This window comes from Ctenopharyngodon idella, chromosome 4 (assembly GCF_019924925.1).
Source record: "Ctenopharyngodon idella isolate HZGC_01 chromosome 4, HZGC01, whole genome shotgun sequence".
In the NCBI taxonomy this organism is placed as follows: Eukaryota; Metazoa; Chordata; class Actinopteri; order Cypriniformes; family Xenocyprididae; genus Ctenopharyngodon; species Ctenopharyngodon idella.
The window spans coordinates 15,769,922-15,795,998 of record NC_067223.1 but is presented as its reverse complement, the minus strand read 5'-3'; the positions used below and the strand labels follow the sequence as shown (position 1 = coordinate 15,795,998).

Genomic DNA, 26,077 nt, shown 5'->3' with positions numbered 1-26,077 from the left:
ATAAAGATATATAGATAGAAAGAGCCATAGATAGATATATAGAATAGATAGATAGATTGAAAGATGGATGGATGGATAGAAGGATAGAATGACAGAACGATAGATAGATAGATAGATAGATAGATAGATAGATAGATAGATAGATAGATAGATAAATGATGGATGATAGAATGACAGAATGATAGATAGATAGAATGATGGATGGATAGAACGATAGATAAAAAAATAGAATGATAGATGGATGGAACAATAGAAAGAGCCATGGTTAGATCGATAGATAGAAAGATGGTTGGATGGATAGATGGATAGAATGATAGATAGAACAATATACAGATCGATAGAATGATAGATAGAATGACAGATAGAATGACAGAATGACAGAATGATAGATGGAATCACAGATAGATCGATAGATAGATGATGGATGATAGAATGATAGAATGACAGATAAAACGATAGATAGAAGATGGATGACAGATAGAATGACAGATAGATAGATAGATAGATAGATAGATAGATAGATAGATGGATGGATAGAAGGACGGATGGATGGATGGATGGATGGATAGATAGAATGATAGATAGATGATGGATGATAGAATGAGACAGAATGACAGAATGATAGATTGAAAGATGGATGGATGATAGATGGATAGAATGATAGCTAGACAGATAGAATGATAGAATGACAGATAGATAGATAGATAGATAGATAGATAGATAGATAGATAGATAGATAGAACGATAGAATGACTGAATGATAGAAAGATCGAAAGATGGATGGATAGAATGATAGAACGACAGATAGATAGGTAGATAGATAGATAATAAACGCAGACACATTAATCCAAATGAAGAACACCGGTGAGCAGGTAAGAAAAATGTATTTCTGTAACAGCTGAAATGCAAAATATCATCAAACCTGAAAATACACATCTATATCATTGAGAACACGGTGACCCACAGGACACACACTGTATAAAGGACACGCTGCTCGTCTTAGGAATGAGAGAAACGCCTCTTCACACCTCCGATTCTGTACGAGAGTCCAGGTATAAAAATAAGGCCTTCGAAATCTTTACAATTGTTACGGCTGGATCACTGAAGCACTGAAGGTGTCGCTGGAACACATCGTGGACAAACGCGTCGCGGAAGAGTAAAGGGTGGACGTCCGATGAGCTGCAAATCACCGATTTAGCAAAGACATTCATAAAAATGGCAAAAGTAGTAGTGTGGACACATGCAACAACATCAGCAGACCAACTGACTGTATGGAGAACATTAATTCATATTGCTTCAGGCATTTTCCTTTACTTGGAAGCAAGCGGCGTGTCTTTCTCTTTCACAGAAAAAAGAAAAATCTGCATGCGTTTTTGAGTTCGACGTGTAACCGAAAAATAGCTTAAAATACATTTACTGACAATTGGAATCTCACCCAATTCCTTGTAAAATCAGCCAATGAAAATAAGAATGAAACAAACCAAAATAAATAAAAAAAGATGCAAAAAAAAAAAAAAAAAAGTAAATATAAAAAAATATATATATAAATAAAAATAAAATTGCACTGCTATGCCAGGGTGACATTCATTAATTTCTACAAGAGGGACGTGTTTCGAATAATAATACTTCATACAGCTTAGTTACAGTTCAACATTGTTTTGTGGCACCAAAACAAAGAGCCGTAAGATCGTATTACAATCGCAATCCGAGTCATTCAGTTTACTTAACTGGCCCTTCACGCTTTTCTGAAAAAATATATATTATTGTGTCAATAATTCTATAGAATAATCTCTAATGATTGATGTGCAACGGGAAAAGGCAAAACATGTAACCGAACATCCTCATCCCAGGCAGTTTTCTTTCTCCGGTGTGGATCGGGTGGGAACGTCACAGCCGGCCGGCCTGGAAACTCCACATGGAAGCACTTCTTCAACCATTAAAGATGGTGCGGAAGGGATCCGGGTTGGTTTCTAGCTCTGGTTCGCATTGGCAGCAAGGCAACACGGTAAAAATCGTACATGTTTTTGGGGGTCACAGCAAACAGCAGAAGCAGGGTTCACAGAGTCTGAACAACTATACATGATTATTTCTCCTCGTTAAATTCATATAGCAATACTTTCATAAATAAACGAGTACTCAAATCTTGAAGGAAAATGACAAAAAGTGCAAAAAAATAAAGGATCTTTACAGGAGTTCTGCCTGTTTGAATATTAATAATCTTATGTTAGAGATGAAGACCTTCTCAGAGATGAAGCTCAGGTTGTGAATTATGCGAAAGCTTTGGGAAACCTGTTCGGAAATAATCATTGTTTTGTTTGGTGAGGATAGTGGTGCAGAAATTACACACTTCTCCTCTGACGTCAACATGAAATGGCATGTTCAGTGAGATTCAATGCCACTTTAAAATCAGTCATTATGTGCCGAAACATTTATTATAATCTTAATCAGCACGAGACCAGGAACATGTACACCACTACTTAATTAAGCAAAAACTTTTTCGAAATGAGCCTCTTCTGCTCACAAAGGCTGCATTTATTTGATCACAAATACAGTAAAAATTGTGAAATATTATTACAATTTAAGGAAGCTTGTTTCCACCATGGAATAAAACAATTTAAAAGATAATTGCGACTTTATATCCCGCAATTCTGACTTTATTTCTCAATTGTTAGTTTATATCTCACAATTCTGACTTTATAACTCGCAATTGCGGGAACTAAAGTCAGAATTGCAGGATAGAAAGTCAGAATTGCGAGATACAAACTCGCAATTCCGCAAAATAAAGTCAGAATTGAGAAATAAAGTCAGAATTGAGTGATATAAAGTCAGAATTGCGGGATATAAACGTACAATTGCGCGAAATAAAGTCAGGATTGCTGGATATAAAGTGAGAATTGTGGGATATAAACTCAAAATTGCATGAAATAAAGTCATAATTGCGGGATATAAAGTGAGAATTGCAGGATATAAACGCACAATTGCGGGATATAATGTCAGAATTGTGGGATATAAAGTCAGAATTGCGGGATATAAATGCACAATTGCACAAAATAAAGTCAGAATTGAGAAATAATGTCAGAATTGAGAAATAAAGTCAGAATTGCGGGATATAAAGTGAGAATTGTGGGATATAAACGCACAATTGCGTGAAATAAAGTCAGAATTGCGGGATATAAAGTCAGAATTGAGTGATATAAAGTCAGAATTGCGGGATATAAACGTACAATTGCGCGAAATAAAGTCAGGATTGCTGGATATAAAGTGAGAATTGTGGGATATAAACTCAAAATTGCATGAAATAAAGTCATAATTGCGGGATATAAAGTGAGAATTGCAGGATATAAACGCACAATTGCGGGATATAATGTCAGAATTGTGGGATATAAAGTCAGAATTGCGGGATATAAACGCACGATTGCACAAAATAAAGTCAGAATTGAGAAATAATGTCAGAATTGAGAAATAAAGTCAGAATTGCGGGATATAAAGTGAGAATTGTGGGATATAAACGCACAATTGCGTGAAATAAAGTCAGAATTGCGGGATATAAAGTCAGAATTGAGTGATATAAAGTCAGAATTGCGGGATATAAACGCACAATTGCGTGAAATAAAGTCAGAATTGCGGGATATAAAGTCAGAATTGTGGGATATAAAGTCAGAATTGTGGGATATAAAGTCAGAATCATGGGATATAAACTCACAATTGCGTGAAATGAAATCATAATTGTGGGATATAAAGTCAGAATTGCGGGATATAAACATTTGTGTGAAATAAAGTCATAATTACGGGATATAAAATCAAAATTGTGGGATAAAAACTCGCAATTGCACAAAATAAAGTCAGAATTGGGAAATAAAGTCAGAATTGTGAAATAAAGTCAGAATTGTGAGTTATAAAGTCAGAATTGCCTTTTTTATTTAGTGGTGGAAACATTGTAAAGTGTAATTTATTCCTGTGATCAAATCTGAATTTTCAGCATCATTACTCCTGTCTTCAGTGTCACATGATCCTTCAGATATCATTCTGATATGCTGATTTGCTGCTCAAGAAACATTTCTGATTATTATCAACGTTGAAAACAGCTTAATATATTTGTGGAAACGGTGATAGTTTTTCAGGATTCTGTGATAAATAGAAAGTATATCAATGTCACCTTTGAGCAATGTATTGCTAAATAAGGATTAAACAGTAATGTAAGTAGGAAGTAAACAGCTCTTTGAGAAGGTCTTCATTTCAGGTGGTTAAACACTAAAAGGTACACATATTGACCTCATGACATCTTTAAAAAATAAAAATTGGCAACAGACCTCAGCCGACTACCAATACTGGCTCACTGCAATGTACCTTTCCTCTAGAATCTGGGATCCTGTGGGTACATCATCATCATTTCAGTTAGTATTCCTTTAAAAAAATAATCCGAGAGTCTAAATAATGGGACAAGAGAAGATGTTCGGCCCTTTCATGGTTAGGTCTATGAAGAGACATATAACTGAGGAAGATAGAAACCACTAAATCCTTGAACCTCTGAGAGATGCGAACAATAAATACAAAAAAAACAAAATTAAAATAAAAGATATGTACACATTTCCAACAATAGGGTCTCTATAATACTTAAAACTTTTAAAATGGCATACAAATATACTTCTGCTCAACGTGTGAAGCACTAATCAGGTCAGTTAGAAAATTAATAAAGACGATAAATTATTATACAAAATTCATCACCGGTTAAAGTTGCTTTACAACAAGGGTACGAGTCCTGACTTTATGAATCCACAAAACACTTGTGTGTCAAAAACAAATACTCAAAAACCTCAATTCATCCAATTTAGAAAAATACGACTTGCCAAAAAAAGCGTCTGTAAAATATTCCCTTGGTTGAAACGTCCTCCTTTTGTGTAGTTCAGGCATGAAATTAAGTGCACTTTAGATTGACACGGTTGAGTCTGAAGGGTTTTCCTCCATGTTGTCGCCATCCACACGAAAATCAAAATGAAACTCCATAAGTGTATCGCTGAAAGTCTGAAACTTGTTGTGTACTGGTTAAATCAAAAGAATCTGAATCTGTGTGAAACTGAAGTTTGTGAATATGGTCATTTCAAAGGAAACGAGAGACATCATTCTTCCATAAACTCTCAAACAGACGAGTTTATTCCTAACGGGTGCGGAACGGAACGGGAACGAGAACGCCGTGACTCAACCGTAGCGTGATAAGAGGCAGCGGTGGGGATAAAGGCAGGACTCTACAGCCCTCAGGATCCACAGGACGTCCAGTGCTGAGTGCCATTCCAGCGTCACCACAAAACTCTTCTCAAACTCCCACTGCGTCAGTGAGGGACCTTGGGCTGCAAAAGAGGTGGGAGGTTAGTATATTTGCATATGCAAGAACTGAAAACTGACATTTAGAAGCATCAAAGGGATTTCAGGCATCATTCACATCAAGAGAGGTGCGATTCACAGGCAAAACTTGCAAGTGTATTAAGCAAAATAATGTGAAAATAGCGTGAAGTAATGTAGGAATATCTCACACCTGTGGAACCCTGTTTCAGTCAAACGGAAGAATGTTTTAAAGATAATTTTATAGGTATTCCTCTCCCAAAGAACAAATTCTAGCTGATGATGAATGAAATATTTTCGAGCTGCACAAAACTAGAAAGGTATATACTCACTATAAAAAAATCCATGATTTTAAATAACAAAAATGTATATATATATATATATATATATATATATATATATTATTTTATTTCTTTATTTTATTTATTTTTTGAACTTTTTAAAAAAATAATAAAATAATAAAAATAATTAAAAAAAAATTATAAATTTTTTAATGAAAATGAAAAAAAAAAAAAAAATATATATATATATAAATAATATTAATCTTTTCTAGGCTAGAAAAGAAATATAAAGTACACTAGGAAAAAAAAAAATATATATATAAAAACATTCCATGATTTTAATTAACATTTTTAAAAATACTATTAATATATATTGTTAAGATAAAAATAAAACAAATAATTATAAATATTAAAATTATATAATATAATTACTTGCTAGTCTAAAAATTATAAATGCAAACATTTATAGAAAATATAATATAATATAATGGAGAAATATGTAGAAAATGTAATCATACTAGAAAATTATTCTAGTACATACAAAATTTTTCCATCACTTCTAAAAATAATAAATAAATATATATATATATAAATAATTGCTAGTTTGTATAATACAATATAATATAATATAATATAATAAAATATAATATAATATAATATAATATAATATAATGGAGAAATATGTAGAAAATGTAATCATACTAGAAAATTATTCTAGTATATATACAATTTTTCCATCACTTCTAAAAAAATATTATTTAAAAAAAAAATATATATATATATACATACATATGTATATATAATTGCTAGTCTGTATAATATAATATACTATAATGTAATATAATATAATATAATGGAGAAATATGTACTAGAAAATAGAAAATCATACTAGAAAATTATTCTAGTATATATACACAATTGTTCCATCTATTTCCATTTTTCCATATTCTAGTATATATCCAAGGTTTCCCTTTTCTAAAAATATTATTTAAAAATGACAATAATAAATAAATAAATAAATCATAAATAAATAAATAAATACATTTTACAAATCCATTTCAGGCTAGAAAAAATAGTCATTATAAATATTCCAGGATTTTAAATAACTATATAATACTATATAAAATATAAATATATTGTTAATATAAAAATAAATAAATACATATTATAACTATATAATTAATTAATTTCTAGTCTAAAAAAAATATAAATGCAAACATTTATAGAAAATATATACTAGAAAAATAGTCATTGCTAAAAATAATAATAAAAAAAATAATAATAATAATAATAAAAACTTTTCCTGTCCTGCAAATCACAATTTGAAATTTCCCGCATATTTTCCAGGTATATATCATACTGATCAGTGAGTGTTGCAAAATAAAAAAATCAACATTCAGTTTCAGTTTCACCTGTCTGGGGAGGGCGCTGTGGGCCGTTTCAGCGACCGACGACAGCAGACCGGTGCTGCTCTTCCTGAATATCCCGTCCAGTGCTGTGGATTTAGAGGTTTTACTGGGTTTGTCGCTGCCAGCGCTCGATCCAGAGCTCTTCCTTTTCCTCCCGTCAGAGGAAGCGCAGGGCAGCGGGCTGTGGGACGAGACGCCCCCGTGATCCCCGGTGAGCGCCTGCGGGAGGGACAGCTCCACACCGCCGTACCTGTCCTGGTCCCTCGGCCCCTGTCCCCCTGGCCGGGGCTTGGCTCGCACGCTAAGGGCCGCCGTCCCGTTACTGATGAGCGCAGCGCCCGGTGGCAGATGGTAGCTGTTCCCGCTTTTACGGCAAGCCCCTGATTCAGAAGTGGGAGGCGCTTTCCGCTTTCTGGGTCCTGGTCCTTCCCCTGAGGCTTTCGGTGGCCTGGCCGGTTTATTCCGCTGCAGTCGGGGTCCGGGCTCGGGGTCCCTGATGCAGAAAACACCAGCGCCGTTCTGAGAGAAAGAGGTGGAGTATGAGAGCATCGAGACGCCCTCCAGAGGAGCCGTGAGCGTGTGGTTGGGCGGGAACGCTGAGCCGAGGGGAGAGACTTCAGACGGGCAGGGGGAAGTGCTCGTCACGCTCTCCACCGCTAGGGGGACTTTCCTGTGGCAAACAGGATATGACATCACCAGTCTGTGGTAGGAAGCTGTGGCACGTTAACCTAAATATTGTGTGTTTACAGAGCGAGAGACAACATTTTGTGCAAATACAGAGCTTAACTGAAGCCATTATCATTTCATTTACTTCAGCCCAAATCCTCTGAGACAAACATAAAACATCTGGGTCATATTTCACCACCAAATGAAATAAAAAATAAAAAATAATATTTTGCATAAAGAAAATTAAATTTATTATTGAGATGCATTGCAATATTAATTTCATAATGTTCAATTATTATAGCATTATTAAATATAAATTATAAATAAAATATTATATAGTTTATAGTATTATTATTATTAAACATTAAACATAAATTGTCACATATTACTGAATAAAATAAAAAAATATTTTTTATTTAAAATTATAAAATTATATATTATAGTTTATATTATTATTATTATTATTAAACATAAATTGTCACATCTTACTGAATAAAATAAAAATATTTCATTTAAATTATTAAATTATAAAAAAATATATAAATAATATATAAATAAATAAATAAACGTTTAAATGTGCTTAACTGCCATGAAAAAATATTTATTTTTTATTATTAACAATCATATTTATGGAATGATTATGAAAATGATTATTAATAAAAATTTAAAAGTGTATGTTTAATCATTTATTAATGTCATAATTTATTTATAAAATTGTAGTATTTATTTTCTTAATGCAAAATAATGTTTTAATTTATTTATAAAATTTTAGCATTTATTTTCTTAATGCAAAATAATATTTTAATTTATAAAATTTTAACATTTATATTCTTTATGCAAAATAATGTTTTAATTAATTAATTTATTTTAAAAAAAATAAATAAATTGCATAAAGGAAATTAAATCTATTATTGGGATGCACTGCAATATTAATTTCATTAAGTTACATTTTTATAGCATTATTAAATATTAATTATATATTATACAGGTTATATTATTATTATTAACCATTACACAAATGATCAGATATTACCGAATAATAAACTTGTAAATGTGCTTAACTGCCATGAAAAAAATCATATTTATGGCATGATTATGAAAATGATTATTAATAAAACTGTAAAAATGTATGTTTAATGTATGTTTGGGGTGAAATATGACCCTAATATTCGAAAGCTTTTGTGAAAGTGAACTGAATGCATCCACCCATAAATCCTCACCAAATATGGCCATAATTATGCAAGCAGACAGACAAACGTGTAACTCGCCTCCACATGAGAGAGTTGACGTGTTTTTCCACCATGCAGTGCAGCGCCAGCCTCACCCGGTCCCACCGTCTGTCGAACACGTAGTGACCTCTTCCCATCAGCCGACTGCTAAACGCACAACACTAACACACACCGGCAAAGACAGAGAGAAGATGTTTCTACACTTATATATGCTTATACAGGGCCCCAAAACATCACAGACACTAAAGGTTGAGTTCAGCTCACGCTCATGGGTTGTGGGTGGTGTGGAGAATAATGGTACAGCGGCTTCTCGGTCTCTTCAGGGAGGTCGGCCTCGCCTTCATCGCTGGACAGACGTGCGTCTCCGCTGCATCTCTGCCAGCCGGGCGCAGGTTCAGGAGGAGGAGGAGCGGGTGCAGAGCTGAGCAGGACAGCACCGACGCTGCCAGACACCCTGCTGAGGAAAAGACGGATCATCTGAGAAACTTTATTTATAAAGCACAATTCATTCAGACTGTAATGTTGTCCCGCTATATCACTGTTTCTGAACTCCCTGAAACGCCTCCATTGTAGTCTTGAGTTTTATTACGTCACAATATTCCTCATTTAAATAATTCCCACCCAAGGCATACGCAGAATAAAGGGGCACCTAACTGGCACCAATGGTTTAAATGATTGTGTTTGCACTTTAGTATGAAAGTAATCTACAGTCACTAACCGTACCTGTGCAAGTGTGAATTGGCCAGCCGTAGTTTGAGAGAGGGAGTGGTTTTGCCATTGGTACAACTTGCGGATTGGCTGGGTGCTGTGTCATGTGACTGTGTGACCTGCACTGATTGGCTGCCTGCTTGAATTTCCTTTTTTTGCCCCACGTCCTTCTCCTTCGCCCGTCCCTTATGTTCCGCTAGAAGAAAGTCGAAGTCTTTCCTCCGTCCCGGGACGGCTCGGCGGTGGGTCAGAGAGTGAGTCTACAACATACATGATCAAACACGCGTTATGAACACCACCACAGCGATCATTCAACTGAACAGATGTGATTAAATTACACACAAACGAGTGACGGTACCAACCTTACAGGTTAACGAACGAGTGCAGGGCCGCTTCGTCTCTGGGTCCAAAACTCCACAGTGTTTATTAGGATCAAACACTCGCCCTGTACAACAAAACAGAGTGACTTTATATTGTTATTTTCAGCCAAATTTAATGTATTATATTTCATAAATATATTATGCACTATTTCATTAAATGCAGTAATTATTTTTACACACACACACACACACACACACACATATATAATTTTATAATTTATATTTATTAAATTATATTATATTACATTATACTTAATTAACTTGAATATATATATATATATATATATATATATATATATTAACTTGATATATATAATATTTTGTTTTATATTTATTACATTTATTATATATTATTATATTATATATATTAACTTGATATATATATTTTATTTGATATTTATATTACATTTATTATATTATATTGTTATATTATATATTACTTTATTAACTTGCTATATACATATATATATATATATATATATATATATAATCATTTTATTTAAATATATATATATATATATATATATATATATGTATATTCAAGTTAATTAAATATAATGTAATATAATATAGTAATATATAATAAAATAATAATATAAATTATAAAATTATATATATATATATATATATATATATATATATATATATATATATATATAAAATTTTATTTTAGAATTTAGAATTTTAGAATTTATATTATGTTTACTATATAATTCCATTTTATATATATATATATATATATATATATATATATATATATATATATATAATTAACTTGAAAAAAAATTCAAGTTAATTTTAGAATTTATATTATATTTATTATATATATATATATATATATATAATAATTTTTTTATTATATATGTATATATATATATATATATATTATTTTAGAATTTATATTACATATAATTATAAAATATAAACACACACACACACACACACATATATAAAATTTTATTTTATAATTTATATTATATTTACTATACAATTCCATTTATATATATATATATATATATATATATATATATATAAAATTAACTTGAAAAAAATATGTATATAATTTCATATTTTATTTTAGAATTTATATTATATTTATTATTTATTATAAATTATTATTTATTATTTAGGATTTAGTCTATCAACATGCTAATGTCAGAATGCACTGGAATTGGAGTGTTGGTTGAATATCTTGTGTGCAATATTCTCAAATCAGTCATTCCCAAGGTTTCCTCTCATTTAAGATGCTGCACATGTAGACAGTAGACAGCGAGGAGACTCACTAAGAACATATTTCAGACCAGAGGTTTATCTTTGAGAAACTGAGACAGAGTCCTGATTAAAACAATCAGGTCCAGCTCACGGTGCTATCCGAGGCGCACACAAACACTTAAACTACCTCAATCTCTCTGTAATCGAGCGGCGAGTGTCTGTGGCGGCTGCTGGACGCAGCAGAGGATCTGGAGGCCGAAAGCAGCCAATTACACAGCATAAATCAAACCTCCGGTGGGGCGAGAGCCGAGTAAACAACATACGGAGAGGGACGAGTGACGCTAATCAGTGAATTATGACTAAACATTCATGCTTCCAGACGAACGATAACTCTACAAACCACAGAAGTCGAGTTTGAAAACAGGTGATGGGATTTATTCCCTTCATAGCTTGTTCATCCTTTTGGTTTGTGTTTTTATTTCTCTTTTCCTCTTTTTAAAACAAGAACATAAAATCTAACAACAACAAAACAACAAACTATATACACAATTTACACAAATAACAGGTGCTATTTTAGTATTATTTTAATATATTATAGTATTTATTCATATTTTAATTATTTTATTTTTATATTTTCAGTTTTCATGATTTTGTTGTGCTTTTGTCATTTTTAATATATATTTTTTTTTATATTTTTTTTATTATTAATTTTAGTTCTTCAACCAACCCTCTCCTCATCCAAATTAAATCCTGTTAGAAGTTAAATGTTGTTTCCTACATTATAAATGCTTTTTTAAAACATATTAAGTGTTTTCTACTCACCCGAAACTCTCCGGTGCCTTGTGCCTTTGGCTCCATTCTGATGCTTCTTGTCTGGAGGAGAAGGCGGGACTATCGGTCTCCGGTCCAATAGGGATGGAGACGTGGAGGCCGCAGGTCTCCTGTCCTGTGTGGAGGGCGAGGGGGCGGGGCGTTTCTCCAAGGGCGACCGTGACGGGCTGGGCCGCCTGTCAATCAGCGACGGAGGCGTGGTGGAGCGAGGAGTCCCAGGACCGCGACCGTTCAGGAACTTCTCCTGGCCCTTGAGAGATGCTGGTGACGTCAAGGAGGACTTGAGAGGACTGGACGATGGAGAGGAAGACGTGGAAGAGAAAGAAAGAGAAGAACCCGCCGTGGGAGACGAGGAGTTGACTTTGATGTGCGCTCCCTCTGATCTGTTGAAACATGGCATCTTCTCCAGACTCACCACGGGTAAAGACACGCTGGAGGAAAAAGATAAGTTGTGAACTGCAAGTCAAAGACATTCAACAGTCATACAACAGATGTTGACACAAGTTTTGGGGTCAGTAAGACTTTTTTCTTTTCAATTAATACTAATCCAGCAAGGATGCATTAAATTAAAAGACAATAAATGACAATAAAGACTTTCAAAATGTTACAAAATATTTTATTCAAAAAATATTTCAAATAAACGCTGTTCTTTTTGAACTTCCTATTCATCAAAGAATCCTGAAAAATAAAATGGATCACAGTTTCTACAAAATGTTTTCAACATTGATAATAATCAGAAAAGTTTCTTGAGCAGCAAATCATCATATAAGAATGATTTCTGAAGGATCATGTGACACTGAAAACTGAAGTAAAGATGCTGAAAATTCAGCTTTGATCACAGGAATAAATTACATTTTACAATATATTCAAATAGAAAACAGTTCTTTTAAATTGTAAAAATATTTCACAATTTTTACTGCATTTTTGATCAAATAAATGCAGCTTTGCTGAGCAGAAAAGACTTTAAAATTTAAAAAAAAAAATCTTACTGACTAAACTTTTGGTGCAAATACTACAAACATTAAACATTCATTTTAATCAATTATGCCTATTTATATGTAGAATCATTTTTTTCAGATTGGACATATTTCTCTAAAGTTCAATACATGAACATACATGAACACAGGTAAATAAATATCAATGTTATTACTTTTTTTCTTTCATTTTTACCTTCTGGTGCTCTTTGCGTGTCCATCAAAAATGGCCAAATTGTTTTTTTTTTTTTTGTTTTTTTAATGAAATGAATATACTATATTTTAGTTTGATAATATTTTTTTATTTAATATTTTGTCTTTTTAGGGGATTTTATGGTACTAAATTATATTTACGCTGTAGTTATAATCCATTTATTTACTTTTTGAGCATAGACCAGAAAAAAAAAAAATTTCAACTCAAACTTTCATCAATTTTGACATAATTTTGATCTCTTTTTAAAGATGACACTTGGCAAATTATTGCTGAAGTGAAAAAATACACAAAAAAAATACTTTTTTAAATTTTTATATGAAATATATATTTTCAAAAACATATTTTACTCTAAAACTGTGAAAAAAAAAGCCAAAGCCATAAATCTAAACAAGTTGTGTTCCAAATTTGACCTTGATATCTCAAAAAATTAGCCTTCAGTAAGATTTTGTTTGGCCGCAGTACCAAACGCTTCCACTAGATGAAATTCGCCTCCCATTCATTTCCATTGTGCTCATTTTTGACCGCGAGGAGCACAACCTTTTCGTATCATTTCCATGTTTTTTTGTGTTCACATAGCAAGTGCCAAAACCTACCAAGTTTTGTACGACTCCAATGAAGTAAAAAATTATATAAAAAAAACAAAACAAACGTAAACATTTTTCGGTCAAAAATGGCCGAAGAGCACCAGAGGGTTAATTGTGCCATGCAGTGGTGTGAATATTCCTGCACACCAAAGAGCTTTACAGTCACATTACAGCAGTAGATGATGTTTGCAAACACTTTGCTTTATTACACACTCTCTAGAACACTAAATTGAACCCATAATCCTGTGTTTGTCAGGGAAGGAGGGGGGAGGGCGGCGTTTTACCCACCAGGCCTTGGCTCGGGCTCCCTTGGGTGGATAGACGGCCAGCGGCGCCTTGCTGAAGCGTGAGTGTGGGTAATCGCGAGGAACCCGGAAGGGAAGGGGATCCACCTCGCTTTGGCCCACTGACATCTTGGCCTTGACAGGAACCAGAGGGGTCCTGGAGCTGCTGGGCGAGCAGTGTCTCCTCTCTGAAGAACACAACCGGCAGAAGATCATGAGACTCTCAACAGGAAGTTACACTGGAGAATAAACAAACTGGCCCAAAGTGCATCCTAAATCATAGTACATTAAATAAAAGCTTTAAAGTCTGCACACTTATGCTCATCTGCTAATATTCCTCACAAAGCCACTTACAATATTCTAGAGAAGTTTGTGAGGTTTTCGGTTTTTCAGTTGTAGTGATGTGTACGTTGATGAATCTGAGGCTGAAAATGAAACTGCAGTATTAAATGTATGAAACTAAACGTTTACCTGCAATGGATTTTAAGAAAATGCATTCAGCTAGATGGTCATGCTTACATGTAATGCAAACAATATGTGATATACAAAAAACAATAATAAAAAAAACTTTGTGTGTGTGTGTATATATATATATGCAAGAAGTATAATACAATAATAAAGTTTTTCATTAGTTGAATAATATTTTCATTTTGATATCTGTGCAAATTTAAATTTAAAATAACAATAATAAATAATGATATTTTATTCAAATAAATAATAATTAGTGCTGTCAAAGCGAATAATCACGATTAATTGCATCTAACAAAAGTTTGTAAATATATAATATATATATGTGTGTGTGTCTGTGTGTATATTATATTTTATATATATATATATATATATATATATATTAGTGCTGTCAATCGATTAAAAAAAATTAAGTAATTAATCACACATTTTCCTGTAATTAATTGCGATTATTCGCAATTTACATTAAAGTTTTTAATATATTTTTATATTGTAATAATTTCACATTAATGTATAATTATGTTCACATTAATTTGTACAATTTCCAAATTAATGTAGAAACAACATAAATTGAATGCATTAACACGTTAATTTTGACAGTACATTTTATATATATATGCAAGAAATACAGTAAAAATCTAGTTTAAAAAAAATCAAGATATAATATTTTCATTCTAATATTTGTGCATATATATATTTTTTTATTTGCACCAATGTAACAGTACATAAATCATAAATAAAATCATAAAAAATAATAATATTTTATTTCAATAAATAATAATAATAGTATAATATTAAGCACTATTTACCTTAACACATTTTTACTAAAACATTTAATACATGAAAAATAAAATACCATGCATGGACTTCCATAAACATTTTTGCATGACAACTCAAAAAAAAAATCTGATTCACAGCAATAAAACAAACTTATCAACTCGAACACCATTTTTTGCTGCTGAGGTCTAAACCAGAAATTAAACAACTCAAGTCATGAGATTTGGTTCATTAAAATCTTCACAATGCTTGTGATGAAGCTTCATTTTATTTCTCAAGCAAAATCATCACACAAATACATCATCCAGTCCAAGGTATTATTATGCCCCAAAACTGACATTTCAAAAGACAGACTGAGATGGTTGTTAATACACTTACGGTTCTTGCTGTGCATGGCTGTGGAGGGGTCGAGGTGGACGCGCTCCTCTCTGCTCACTGTTCAACTATTCCCCAACTACCTGCAATTACAAAGACTCATTATCACACACACAACACAAATTAGGGGCAACAACATATAATTGATGTACGGTGCTTCAAAACATCAAACTGAGCCAGACTACTCTGGGAAAAAAAGAAAAAAAGTCCTTGTTTATTTTCAAAGTGAATAATAATAATGGTTGGATCTGGCAGTGGCAGTTCACTAACCGGCCTTGGCCTTAACATCGTGTCTCATCTGCCAGTGAAACTCAGCCAAGAGCCACAACAGTGTTTGCGAGGTCTCAAAAGAGCTGATTTCAGAGGCTCTGTTTGGACACGGCGGACGGGGAGAGCCCCTCGCTCGCAACGGGGTTTGACCGCAGACCAAGAGAGAGAGAAACAATGGTCCAGCCGCTCTGACCGCAGGGGTAATTCAGCATTGGGTTGGTCTGAATACGCGGCAGGTGTGCAAATATGCCTGTAGGCGTATCTAGTGCAGCTGGGCTGAGAAAAAAAGAAAAGAAAAAAGGCCAAAGTCCATCGTGTTCACAGGTATGCTGATGTTCTGATCTGCTGAACACAGATGATGCTAAAACATTTGTTTACTATGATGAAGACTAATCAGTTAGAGTCTGCTGTGTCTTTAAGATGAGGTTGAGATGTACAAAACACAAAAAGTCTATCGCTTGCTCCGAAATCGAATACTTCCCTACTATATTGTAGAGCTGCGCGATTAATCGTTAAAGTCCCCATGAAATCAAAGTTTTTTAGCTTTTAGTATGAATATGTTAGCCTTACTGTTATCTATAAGCTAGTGTGCTCCAAAACAATGACAAAATTCCCTTTTAGAAGATATAAACATTCAAAATCTGTTCATTATGTCCCACCCTGTCTTCCTGTTTTAGTGGAAATTACGCACTTCAGTGGGCCTTTAAAAGATCACAATCTCAATTCAAACACCCACATGATCTTTTTCCTAAATGACAACGATTCGGCTCTATATCTGTTAAATCTTTGATAAGTACGATCCAAGCGAACATTCAGATCTTCGTTGGCACTGCCGCTGATCCAGAGAGAGCCGTATTGGTATGAAACAGCTTCACAAACAGTCTTTTCAACCACACAGTATCATTATTTCTGTGTTACAAATATTCATATTATCACAGAAGTACTGGGATAAAAGTTTATAGCTCAGATATAAACACTGATGCAAAAAAAAAAAAAAAGAGTAAATCACCATTTGAAAGTAACACGGCGCTTCAAATAACGATTGTATCAATGACATAATTACACCAGTAGGTGGCGACAAGTTAAAAAACGTTTGTCATTGAATTATGCATTCAAGAGATTCGTTCAAAAAACACAGATTCATACAGTAAGTGAAGTCTTTATGAGTGAGTCATTGAATCATTCACTCAAACTGATTTTTTTAAAATAAGTCATTCAAATTAATTAAACATTTTAAATAGACTGCAGCAATTAACATTTTATCAGAACCTCTGGTAATTAATTGTTTAGTTGTCTCTTCAGAATTGTGGGAGAATCGTGATCTCTAATTGACTCAAAAAAAAAACAATTTGTGATTCTCAATTTATCCAGAATCGTGCAGCTCTATTCCCTACTATATAGTACGCGAAAAACAGTAGTATGTCCGAAAAAACAGTAGGCAAAAAGTACCCGGATGACCTACTACTAGCTAGATTCTGAAGTGTGCATTTGATGGACACTTTAGGTGTGTTCAAGTCGAATCGGTGCTGCGCACACCGATTGCTGTTACTTTTTTAACGGTCACGAAGAAATTCAAATTTAAATGTACTTTGCAATTTCGGACAGTGTATGCAAAGCTTTAAAAAGCTTTTAAAAGTCAATTTCATGCTTTCTGAAATGTGTCAGAGTTGCCACAAGCAGCGCTATAGTGAACTTTAGTGTAAACCGTCTTCTTTTATGGTCTGTTTTCTCTTTTAGGGCAAAGCAACAGTTCAAAGAAAACCTTTCTGAGCAAAGTTAGTTTGTTAAAAAATTATTTATAACTAGCTACCTGAATAACAACAACACATCCGGTGTAATGACAGAAATTTAAAGGCAAATCTATCGCCCCCTTCAGTACTAAGACTGGCTAACGTTACGACGACACAAGTTACAATCACTCAGTGGAAGTCTATGGGAATTTGTTCATTAGTTGTATCATCTGCCAGATAAAAATCATAAGTCGAAACACTCAGAAATGTGACATCACATCTCTCTTAAACAAGTTGCAACAAATCTGAGCAAGAATAACAGTGATAATTGCACCCAGGATAAAACGTCAGTTCAAAAACATTGTCTTGGCATGAAATGCATTTTCAAAAGTATTAAATAAGGTACAAGAAGTACTGCCACCCGCGTATATGTGTGCGTGTGGTCGGTGAATATAGTGTCTGACAGGCCACAGGAAGCCACAGGCACCAGCTGAGCCGCGTTTGTTTACATCCGTTCCGCAACTGCAGGAAGATGACCACTAGCGAAGCCTCGTCCTGCCGTAGAGCTCACGACACACTCACAAACAGACATGTAAACTGAAGGCTAAGCAAACACGTGAGGTGATCAAAAGCTTCTGCTGTGAATAACACACACACACACACACACGTCGGTCGGGGAGAAGCACTTACCCAGCTTGTGCTTGAGGGGACGGAAGAGAAAAAACAGAAAGCGAAAGAGAAGCAGAGAAAAACACGAGAGAATAGCATGCCTCCTGTGTGGCTGAAGGCGTCCCCCCCTCTCTTTCTGGGCCGCGGCGTTTGAGTTGAATAGCAGCGAGTCGTTGACCCCTGTGCTGAACCCTCGCAGCTGCCGCGCAGCTCTCCGCTCTCGGAAGGCGGGGGAGAGAAAAATGCAGTGAAAACGCAGCCGGAAGGGGGCGAGCTGCCAACGGGCTTTCCGTGCATTAGCGTCGCCTCCCGCCGCGTGAGACACCTCTCCGGTCCACGAGCGCACGTGGTCTGGGCACAAGACCAAAGACAGACGTGAGCCGAGCTCGAACAGACCAGACGAGCACCGAGAGGCTAAAGCGAAAGTAAACAAGACGAGCTGGGAAAACGGTGATGAGTGACTGCTGGAGCGTTTCTGCCCCGGGACAGGATGCTTTTTGAAAAGAGAAAGACCTGCTTTGTTTTTTTTAACATTCCCATATAATGGTTTATAAAGCAACAATACAATACAAACTCGTTTTTCCTCCCAGCAAGAGGTTCACTTCACAAAAACCACCAAAGTCCCATTCATTTTCTCGGACTCTGATTTGTAACAATAAACTTCTCAAGATGGTCTGCAATGAGGTGTAAATATACAAGCGAGCTTGACTTCAAGTTTGAATTTTAAAACAATTGTGTTCAACGGTCAAATTCTGTGTGAAAAACTACACTACCCATAAATCCTGAAGAGAGATCCACCAATCAGACAAGTCACTGTTACCATGGAAACAGATATTACAACAAAAAAACAAATGCAAATATATAATCAAGGCAGTCTTGCTACACAGTCTCAAACTGTGTATAATTTTTATATTTTTATACACTATCGTTCAAAAGATTGAGGTTGGTAGGATTTTATAATGTTTTGTCTATATATTTTAATATATTTTATATATTTATAACATCTAATTCCCACATACACAGTTCAATACTGTTTTTTTTTTATTATTTACAAATTAAGAAATTAATACTTTTATTTAGCGGATGCATTTAATTGATCAAAAGTGACAGTTAAGCATTTATAATCATGTTACAAAAGATTCTATTTCAAATAAATGCTTATATATATATATATATATATATATATATATATATATATGCTGTCAAACGATTAATCGCATCCAAAATAAGTTTGTGTTTACATAACGTGTGTGTGTACTTATATATAAATGCACACGCATGTATATATTTACCAAAAATATATTATATTTATGTATAAAATATTTATATTAATATATAACAAATTATATACAAATATAAATATACATGCATACAAAATAAAAATATTTCTTAAATAAATACATGTATGTGTGTGTGTTTATATATACATATTAAATATACACAGCACACACACACGTTATGTAAACACAAACTTTTATTTTGGATGCGATTAATCGTTTGACAGCACTAATATATATTGCTTCAAATCAAAAGCTGCAATGTTTCTCATATTGTTGTCATACAGCTCCACAACTTGGCTAAACAATCCAATAACTGTTAAAACCCGTCTGTTTCTCTCACCCACAATGCCCAGCTCTAATAGAAGGTTGGGTTGATGACGTTTGCTTAATTAAAAGGCGTCTTAACACGCCTCAGGTGTAAGACTGAGGTTTCTATGGGATGCAACACGTATAATAATGTAAACTGCAAATGACTCTTGCTTTACAGCAGTAAAAACTTCTATTATATCTTACACCAGACTATTAACAGGTTACTTCTGCATTTCATCTATATATTTAGCTCCAGCCATAGAATTAAGGGTTTAGTTTAATTAGGAGTGTCTACTAAGACAAACATAACTACTATTATTGCTCATACTCAAGGTTAGTGATTTGAACAAAGACTTCAGCGCAGACGTGAACGAAGCGATCAGACTTAACATTTTCTAGATCATTAATATCAGCAAGCCTGTTGTGATAAATGATTAATTATCTAATGGTGGTTATTTGATATAATCACAATTATTTAAGATAACCACAATAATTTAAATCATGTTTTGGCAAAGAATATTAAAAAAAACACAAAAATAGTCAAAGGTATATTTTATATTATATTATAGTATATATTAATTTTACTATTATAAAATGACATATTAGGCTTACATTGTAAGTGACATGAAAAAGACAGAACATTTACTCCTTAAACAGTTCTCTCTAAAAGAAACAAATAATTTGTTTAAAATAAATGAACACTGCACAATAAACCTCAAACAGCTGACTACGGGACATCCCAGAAACACATCAATCAAACACATAATGAATTTCTGAACTGAATGACCGAAATATCAACCTTAAACACACTTCCGTGCACTTCTGTCAGACCATTAAATTCCCTCTTCATAAATCCGTATCATTACAGTCCAAACGACGGCTGTCAGCAAGTCAGGTTGTAGCCAACACACACTTACCGTAATGAGTCAGGATGTCCTGAGGCTTAATGAGTTTGTTGCAGACATGGCAAACGACGGGTTTGAAATCCTCATGGGTTGAGACGTGATCATACACGAGCATATCTACAGCCGAGAGGGAGAGAGAGACACAGTTAGACAACTTTAAAAACCACTTCACGTATAAGTGAAAATACGTGTCTACCGATTGTGCGATGTTGTTTTTGACAACATGATTAAAGGATTAGTTCAAATTTCCTGATAATTTACTCACCCTCATGTCATCCAAGATGTCGAACAGAAAGTTAAAAGAAATTAAGGTTTTTGAGGAAAACATTCCTGGATTTTTCTCCATATAGTGGACTTCAATGGGGACCAACAGGTTGAAGGTCCAAATGTCAGTTTCAGTGCAGCTTCAAAGGGCTCTACACGATCCCAGACGAGGAATAAGAGTCTAATCTAGAGAAACTAACAGCCATTTTCTAAAAAATAATAAAAATGAAATACTTTTTAACCACAAATGGTCGTCTTGCTCTGCTCTGCGATGCGTCACGCATTACGTAATCATGTTGGAAAGGTCACGCGTGACGTAGGCGGAAGTACTGAGTGTTTACAAAGTGAACGTGCAAAGATTAAGTCAAACGACCTTTACAAAAAAAGGTAAAACAACGATGTCGGACGATTTTGAAGTTGGAGGAGAAAATGAGATGGAGTTTATCGCCATATCGCAGTACATCACGCGTGACCTTTCCAACATGATTACGTAATGCGTAGCGCATTGCAGAGCAGTGCAAGACGAGCATTTGTGGTTAAAAAGTATATAATTTTTTTTTTTTTTTTTAGATAATGACTGATCGTTTCACTAGATAAGACTCTTACTCCTCGTCTGGGATCATGTAGAGCTCTTTGAAGCTGCACTGAAACTGACATTTGGACCTTCAACCCATTGGTCCCCATTGAAGTCCACTATATGGAGAAAAATCCTGAAATGTTTTCCTCAAAAACCTTAATTTATTTTTGACTGAAGAAAGAAAGACATAAAGACATCTTGGATGACATAAATTATCCAAAAACTTTAATTATGAAGTGAACTAATCCTTTAAAAGTCTGACTGAAAACAGATTTTCCTTTACTAGTGTATTTTAAATGGTCCTGTGGTGTAACAAACATGGTCATCTTTTTCTCCCAAAGCAAACATGAAAAGTGCTGCTTACCGCAGATCACTGCCAAATGTGACTTGTGCCAGAAATGCACCAAATCACTCTCTTAAATTAATGGAATAATCATTTTACAGCCGTGAGCGACATGAAAATTATCCTGGGTGCATGTGAATTTTTTCCACATCTGACCCACTAAATTATTAACCAACGTTGCCAATGAGGGCCAGAGCTGACAAAATAATACCATGTATAACCCACTTAAAATGACATTTTGAGATGGAAATCATAAGATAAAGGGGTCCATATTATGTTTTTTTTTTTACATGGTCAACTTTCTTTAGTATAATGTTGCTCTTTGAGTCTCTCCAGCATGAGTTATTCTCTATATCAGTGTCACTGTTTCTGAACTCCCTGAAACAAACACATCACAATATTCCTCATTTAAATAATTCCCACCCAAAATAAAGGGGCGGGGCCTGGTTGAGTTAGTTAGTAGTGTGTTGAAACTGGTGGTTATGGTAAGGGGTGGGACATTTCCCAAACACGCTCAAAGCACTTGACCAATCACAACATACTGCTCCAGCCGACCAATCAGAGCACATTGTGGTTTTCAGAAGGAGGGGCTTCATAGAGACAGGAACTAAACAGAGCGTTACTGACAGACTGGGAAGAGAGGAGCTGCAACAATGGAGAATATGAGGAAAATAATCAACATTCAAGCGTGAAAACCTGTTCTAGTAGAGCACAAAAACAACATCAAGACTAATAGGTCTCCTTTAAAGATTTGATTGCGACACTAATTATTTCACATTAAACTGTGACGTAATTCTTCAGAGGAGCTTGTCGTATTCGCTGAGCTTTCTTCCACCATCCATGCAGAATCATTACACACTTCCTCTGAGAACACACACACTCACACAGAGCTCTTGTGCTGATGTTAAACATGAGAAAAACACATCTGAACTGCATTAACGCCAGCTGTGTGTTGTGGTCAGACACTGAACTGACAGATTACGTTCAGAATGTAATACTAGTGTATTGTTACTAAATAGTGTGCAGGAAGTACTATATAAAGTCACCATGAAAAATGGATAATTCTTACTTTTTTATGGAACATTGCAGTGTGTATTATAAATGGCTTTATCCCCCCTAAATTTCCATCCAGACCCCCTGAAAATTTGTGATTAACTCAGTAATCTGTACGCTAATTCGTGATCGCCTCAGTCCCCTTTAAAATTCATATGAATTCCTCTAAATGGCATGAGATTTTACCTACTCTTGCTATACTTCATAGCAATAAAGTTGTTGTAATATTCATTTTATAATAAATCCAAAAGAAAAACACATGAAAAGAGCTATAAAATGGGGTGAAAATGGCAAATGAGCGAATGAGTGGTCCTCCGCAGCCATCTGATGCTTATAGTGTTAATTTCATGTCATTTTCATGTTAAAAAAGTATTTGTTTTCCACCAGGTGACAGAAATCCTCCACTAAGGCATGGCACATTTTATCTCCATAAATGAAAATGAGAAATGTAGATCTTCTTTAAAGGTGCAGTAAGCGATTTCTCAGAAACGCTTTTGGAAGTGAATTGGACTAAGCACCAAAACAAACTTGGAGCCAATCAGCAGTAAGGGGCGTGTCCACTCATGAGGGGGGAGGTGCCATGTGTTGCATAGCGTGTTCGTGGATTTGGGGGCGGAGCTATCAAGGGTAGGGGCGTGTTTGTTTTGCTGATTTCAAATATCAACAGCGTTTCTCAGAAATCGCTTACTGCGCCTTTAAAGTTAATCTAACTGCACAAATGTAGTTAAAAAATTAACAACAGTATTTAAAACATTACATGTTGAAAAAAAAATGTACCCACATATTGCCAATCTAGAAAATTACAGTAATATAAAGTTTGTCTATATTCTTAATGAATATATTATATAATATATAATATTAGCTGGTTATTTAAAATTATTCGAAATTAATTCAGTATTCAGGGATTGACTTAAGAGGTAGTGTAGAACCAACTGTATTGTTTAATTTACTATTAACAACTATTAATAATATTTATGTAATTATATTATTATTATTATCTTCAACATCAACAACTAATAATAATTGTAATGTAATAACAATAATTCATGACAATAACATTACTATTTCCTTTTTATTTTTATTCATTTAATGAATGTATACAATTAATATTTATTATGTTATGTAAATAATAAAATGTAATTCTTTTGATAAAATTAACTATTAATACAACTATTGTTATTATCTTCAACATCAGCATCTAGTAATAATGATTATTATTGTCATGAATTATTGTTATTATTACATTACTATTTCCTTTTTATTTTTATTAAATTTATGAATATATACAATTAATATTAATTATGTTATGTAAATAATAAAATGTAATTCTTTTGATAATCAACTATTAATACAACTGTTATTATTGTTATTATCTTCAACATCAGCAACTAGTAATAATGATTATTATTATTGTCATGAATTATTGTTATTATTTTCATTAATATTTGCTTTTTATTTTTATTCAATTAATGAATGTAAACAATTAATATTCATTATATGTTATGTAAATATAAAATGTAATTCTTTTGATAATCAACTATTAATACAACTATTATTATTATTTATAATTTTTTGACAAAATTTATATCTGTCGTCAATATTTTTAAGTTTTGTTACTGTGACATTATTGAAAAGTTAGGCTATTGTTGGTGCAAACAGCAATAACACAACAATAACATGATGACACGAGAAGAAACGCCCACCACACACACACACACACTCACTCACTCACTCACTCACTCACCTGTTTTACTGAGATTGATCACCTCTGCACCCTTCAAGAGCTTCTTCCCAGCAGTATCAGAGTAAAGATCTGAAAATGTCAAAATCAATATCACTGCATGCATTAGACTGACACTGTAACCAAACAGTTAACTAACAGCACAGTTACAAATACTGGTAGCTAGATGGCTGTCTTGATCCTGTCATGCAACATGCAACACACACACACACAAACACACATATACACACAAACGCACACAGTGTCTAAACTTATACACACTCCGTCTCGTGAGCCACCAACATCCATGCATTCACTTGTAAAGTACAGAAGTGCCTGACACCTGTCAATCACTCATGACACATAATCATATGAATGCATGCGTGTTTACAGCGTGTTGTTTATGCAGCGGCGCAGATGCACGGAGGACACGCACGCGCGCGCGCGCACGCACGATCCTCCGTTCTAAAGCCCGAGATCACCGAGCGTCGTACTGCAGTTGAACAAGTGTCAGAGGGCAGTAGTGTGACTTACAGTGTGTGTTGTGGCTCCTGTGTGCAGTGTGAGCGCGCGGCGGTACAGCGTCGCCATTGCTCTTCCTTCTTCCTTCACAGACAGCGAGACGAGCGAGCGAGAGAAACATATGACGACACCTTCGCCAGCGTTCGGACAGTGTTCGGCTGCATTCGGCTTCAGGAGACGGAAAGGTGAAAGGTTGAACTTGTACATCGTACATATATAGTACATAATTGTTTTTAATTAGTGCATAAGTCATTTTATGTTTTTCCTCATTATTATTTATATAATTATATGATTATTATTATTGATAATAATGACCGCAACAACAATAATAGTTGTATTAATAGTTGCTTATAAAAATAATTGCATTGTATTATTTGCATAACATATAATAAATATTAATTGTATACATTCATTAAATGAATAAAAAAAGGAAATATTAATGTAATTAATAACGATAATTCATGACAATAATAACCATTACTAGTTGTTGATGTTGAAGATAATAACAATAATAATAGTTGTATTAATAGTTGATTATAAAAATAATTACATTTTATTATTTACATAACATATAATAAATATTCATTGTATATATTCATTAAATGAATAAAAATTAAAACATTAATGTAAATAATAACAATAATTAATTACAATAATAAAAATCATTATTACTAGTTGCTGATGTTGAAGATAATAATAATAGTTA

At 33.8% G+C, this 26,077-nt stretch overlaps 1 protein-coding gene across 4 annotated transcripts; it reads right to left on the bottom strand.

The window, feature by feature from the left end:
* Positions 1–865: 865 nt before the first annotated feature.
* On the bottom strand, positions 866–25,548 carry atxn7l1 (ataxin 7-like 1). 4 transcript variants are annotated; one of them, XM_051891223.1, is made up of 12 exons: positions 25,384–25,548; positions 24,874–24,942; positions 20,905–21,009; positions 15,733–15,812; positions 14,114–14,297; positions 12,045–12,484; positions 9,993–10,075; positions 9,646–9,890; positions 9,187–9,376; positions 8,962–9,083; positions 7,031–7,697; positions 866–5,345 (listed from the first exon to the last, which is right to left on the bottom strand). In XM_051891223.1, the coding sequence occupies exons 4-12, from the start codon at positions 15,746–15,748 to the stop codon at positions 5,328–5,330; spliced, it is 1,965 nt and encodes a 654-aa protein (XP_051747183.1). In that variant the 5' UTR covers positions 15,749–15,812; positions 20,905–21,009; positions 24,874–24,942; positions 25,384–25,548; the 3' UTR covers positions 866–5,327. The 4 variants fall into 4 exon arrangements, with proteins under 4 accessions (XP_051747183.1, XP_051747179.1, XP_051747181.1 ...); XM_051891219.1 differs by having other exon boundaries at positions 9,187–9,379; positions 25,384–25,547; XM_051891221.1 differs by lacking the exons at positions 20,905–21,009; positions 24,874–24,942; positions 25,384–25,548 and adding an exon at positions 18,420–18,849 and having other exon boundaries at positions 9,187–9,379.
* Positions 25,549–26,077: the final 529 nt, after the last annotated feature.

Bases quoted from the DNA above. Each gene is read 5' to 3' on its own strand.
- atxn7l1 (XM_051891219.1), bottom strand. The intron at 10,076-12,044 runs GTGAGTAGAAAA...TTTGTTGTACAG, and splicing joins AAGGCACCGGAGAGTTTCGG to GGCGAGTGTTTGATCCTAAT. The intron at 9,380-9,645 runs GTACGGTTAGTG...TCTTTTCCTCAG, and splicing joins GCCAATTCACACTTGCACAG to CAGGGTGTCTGGCAGCGTCG.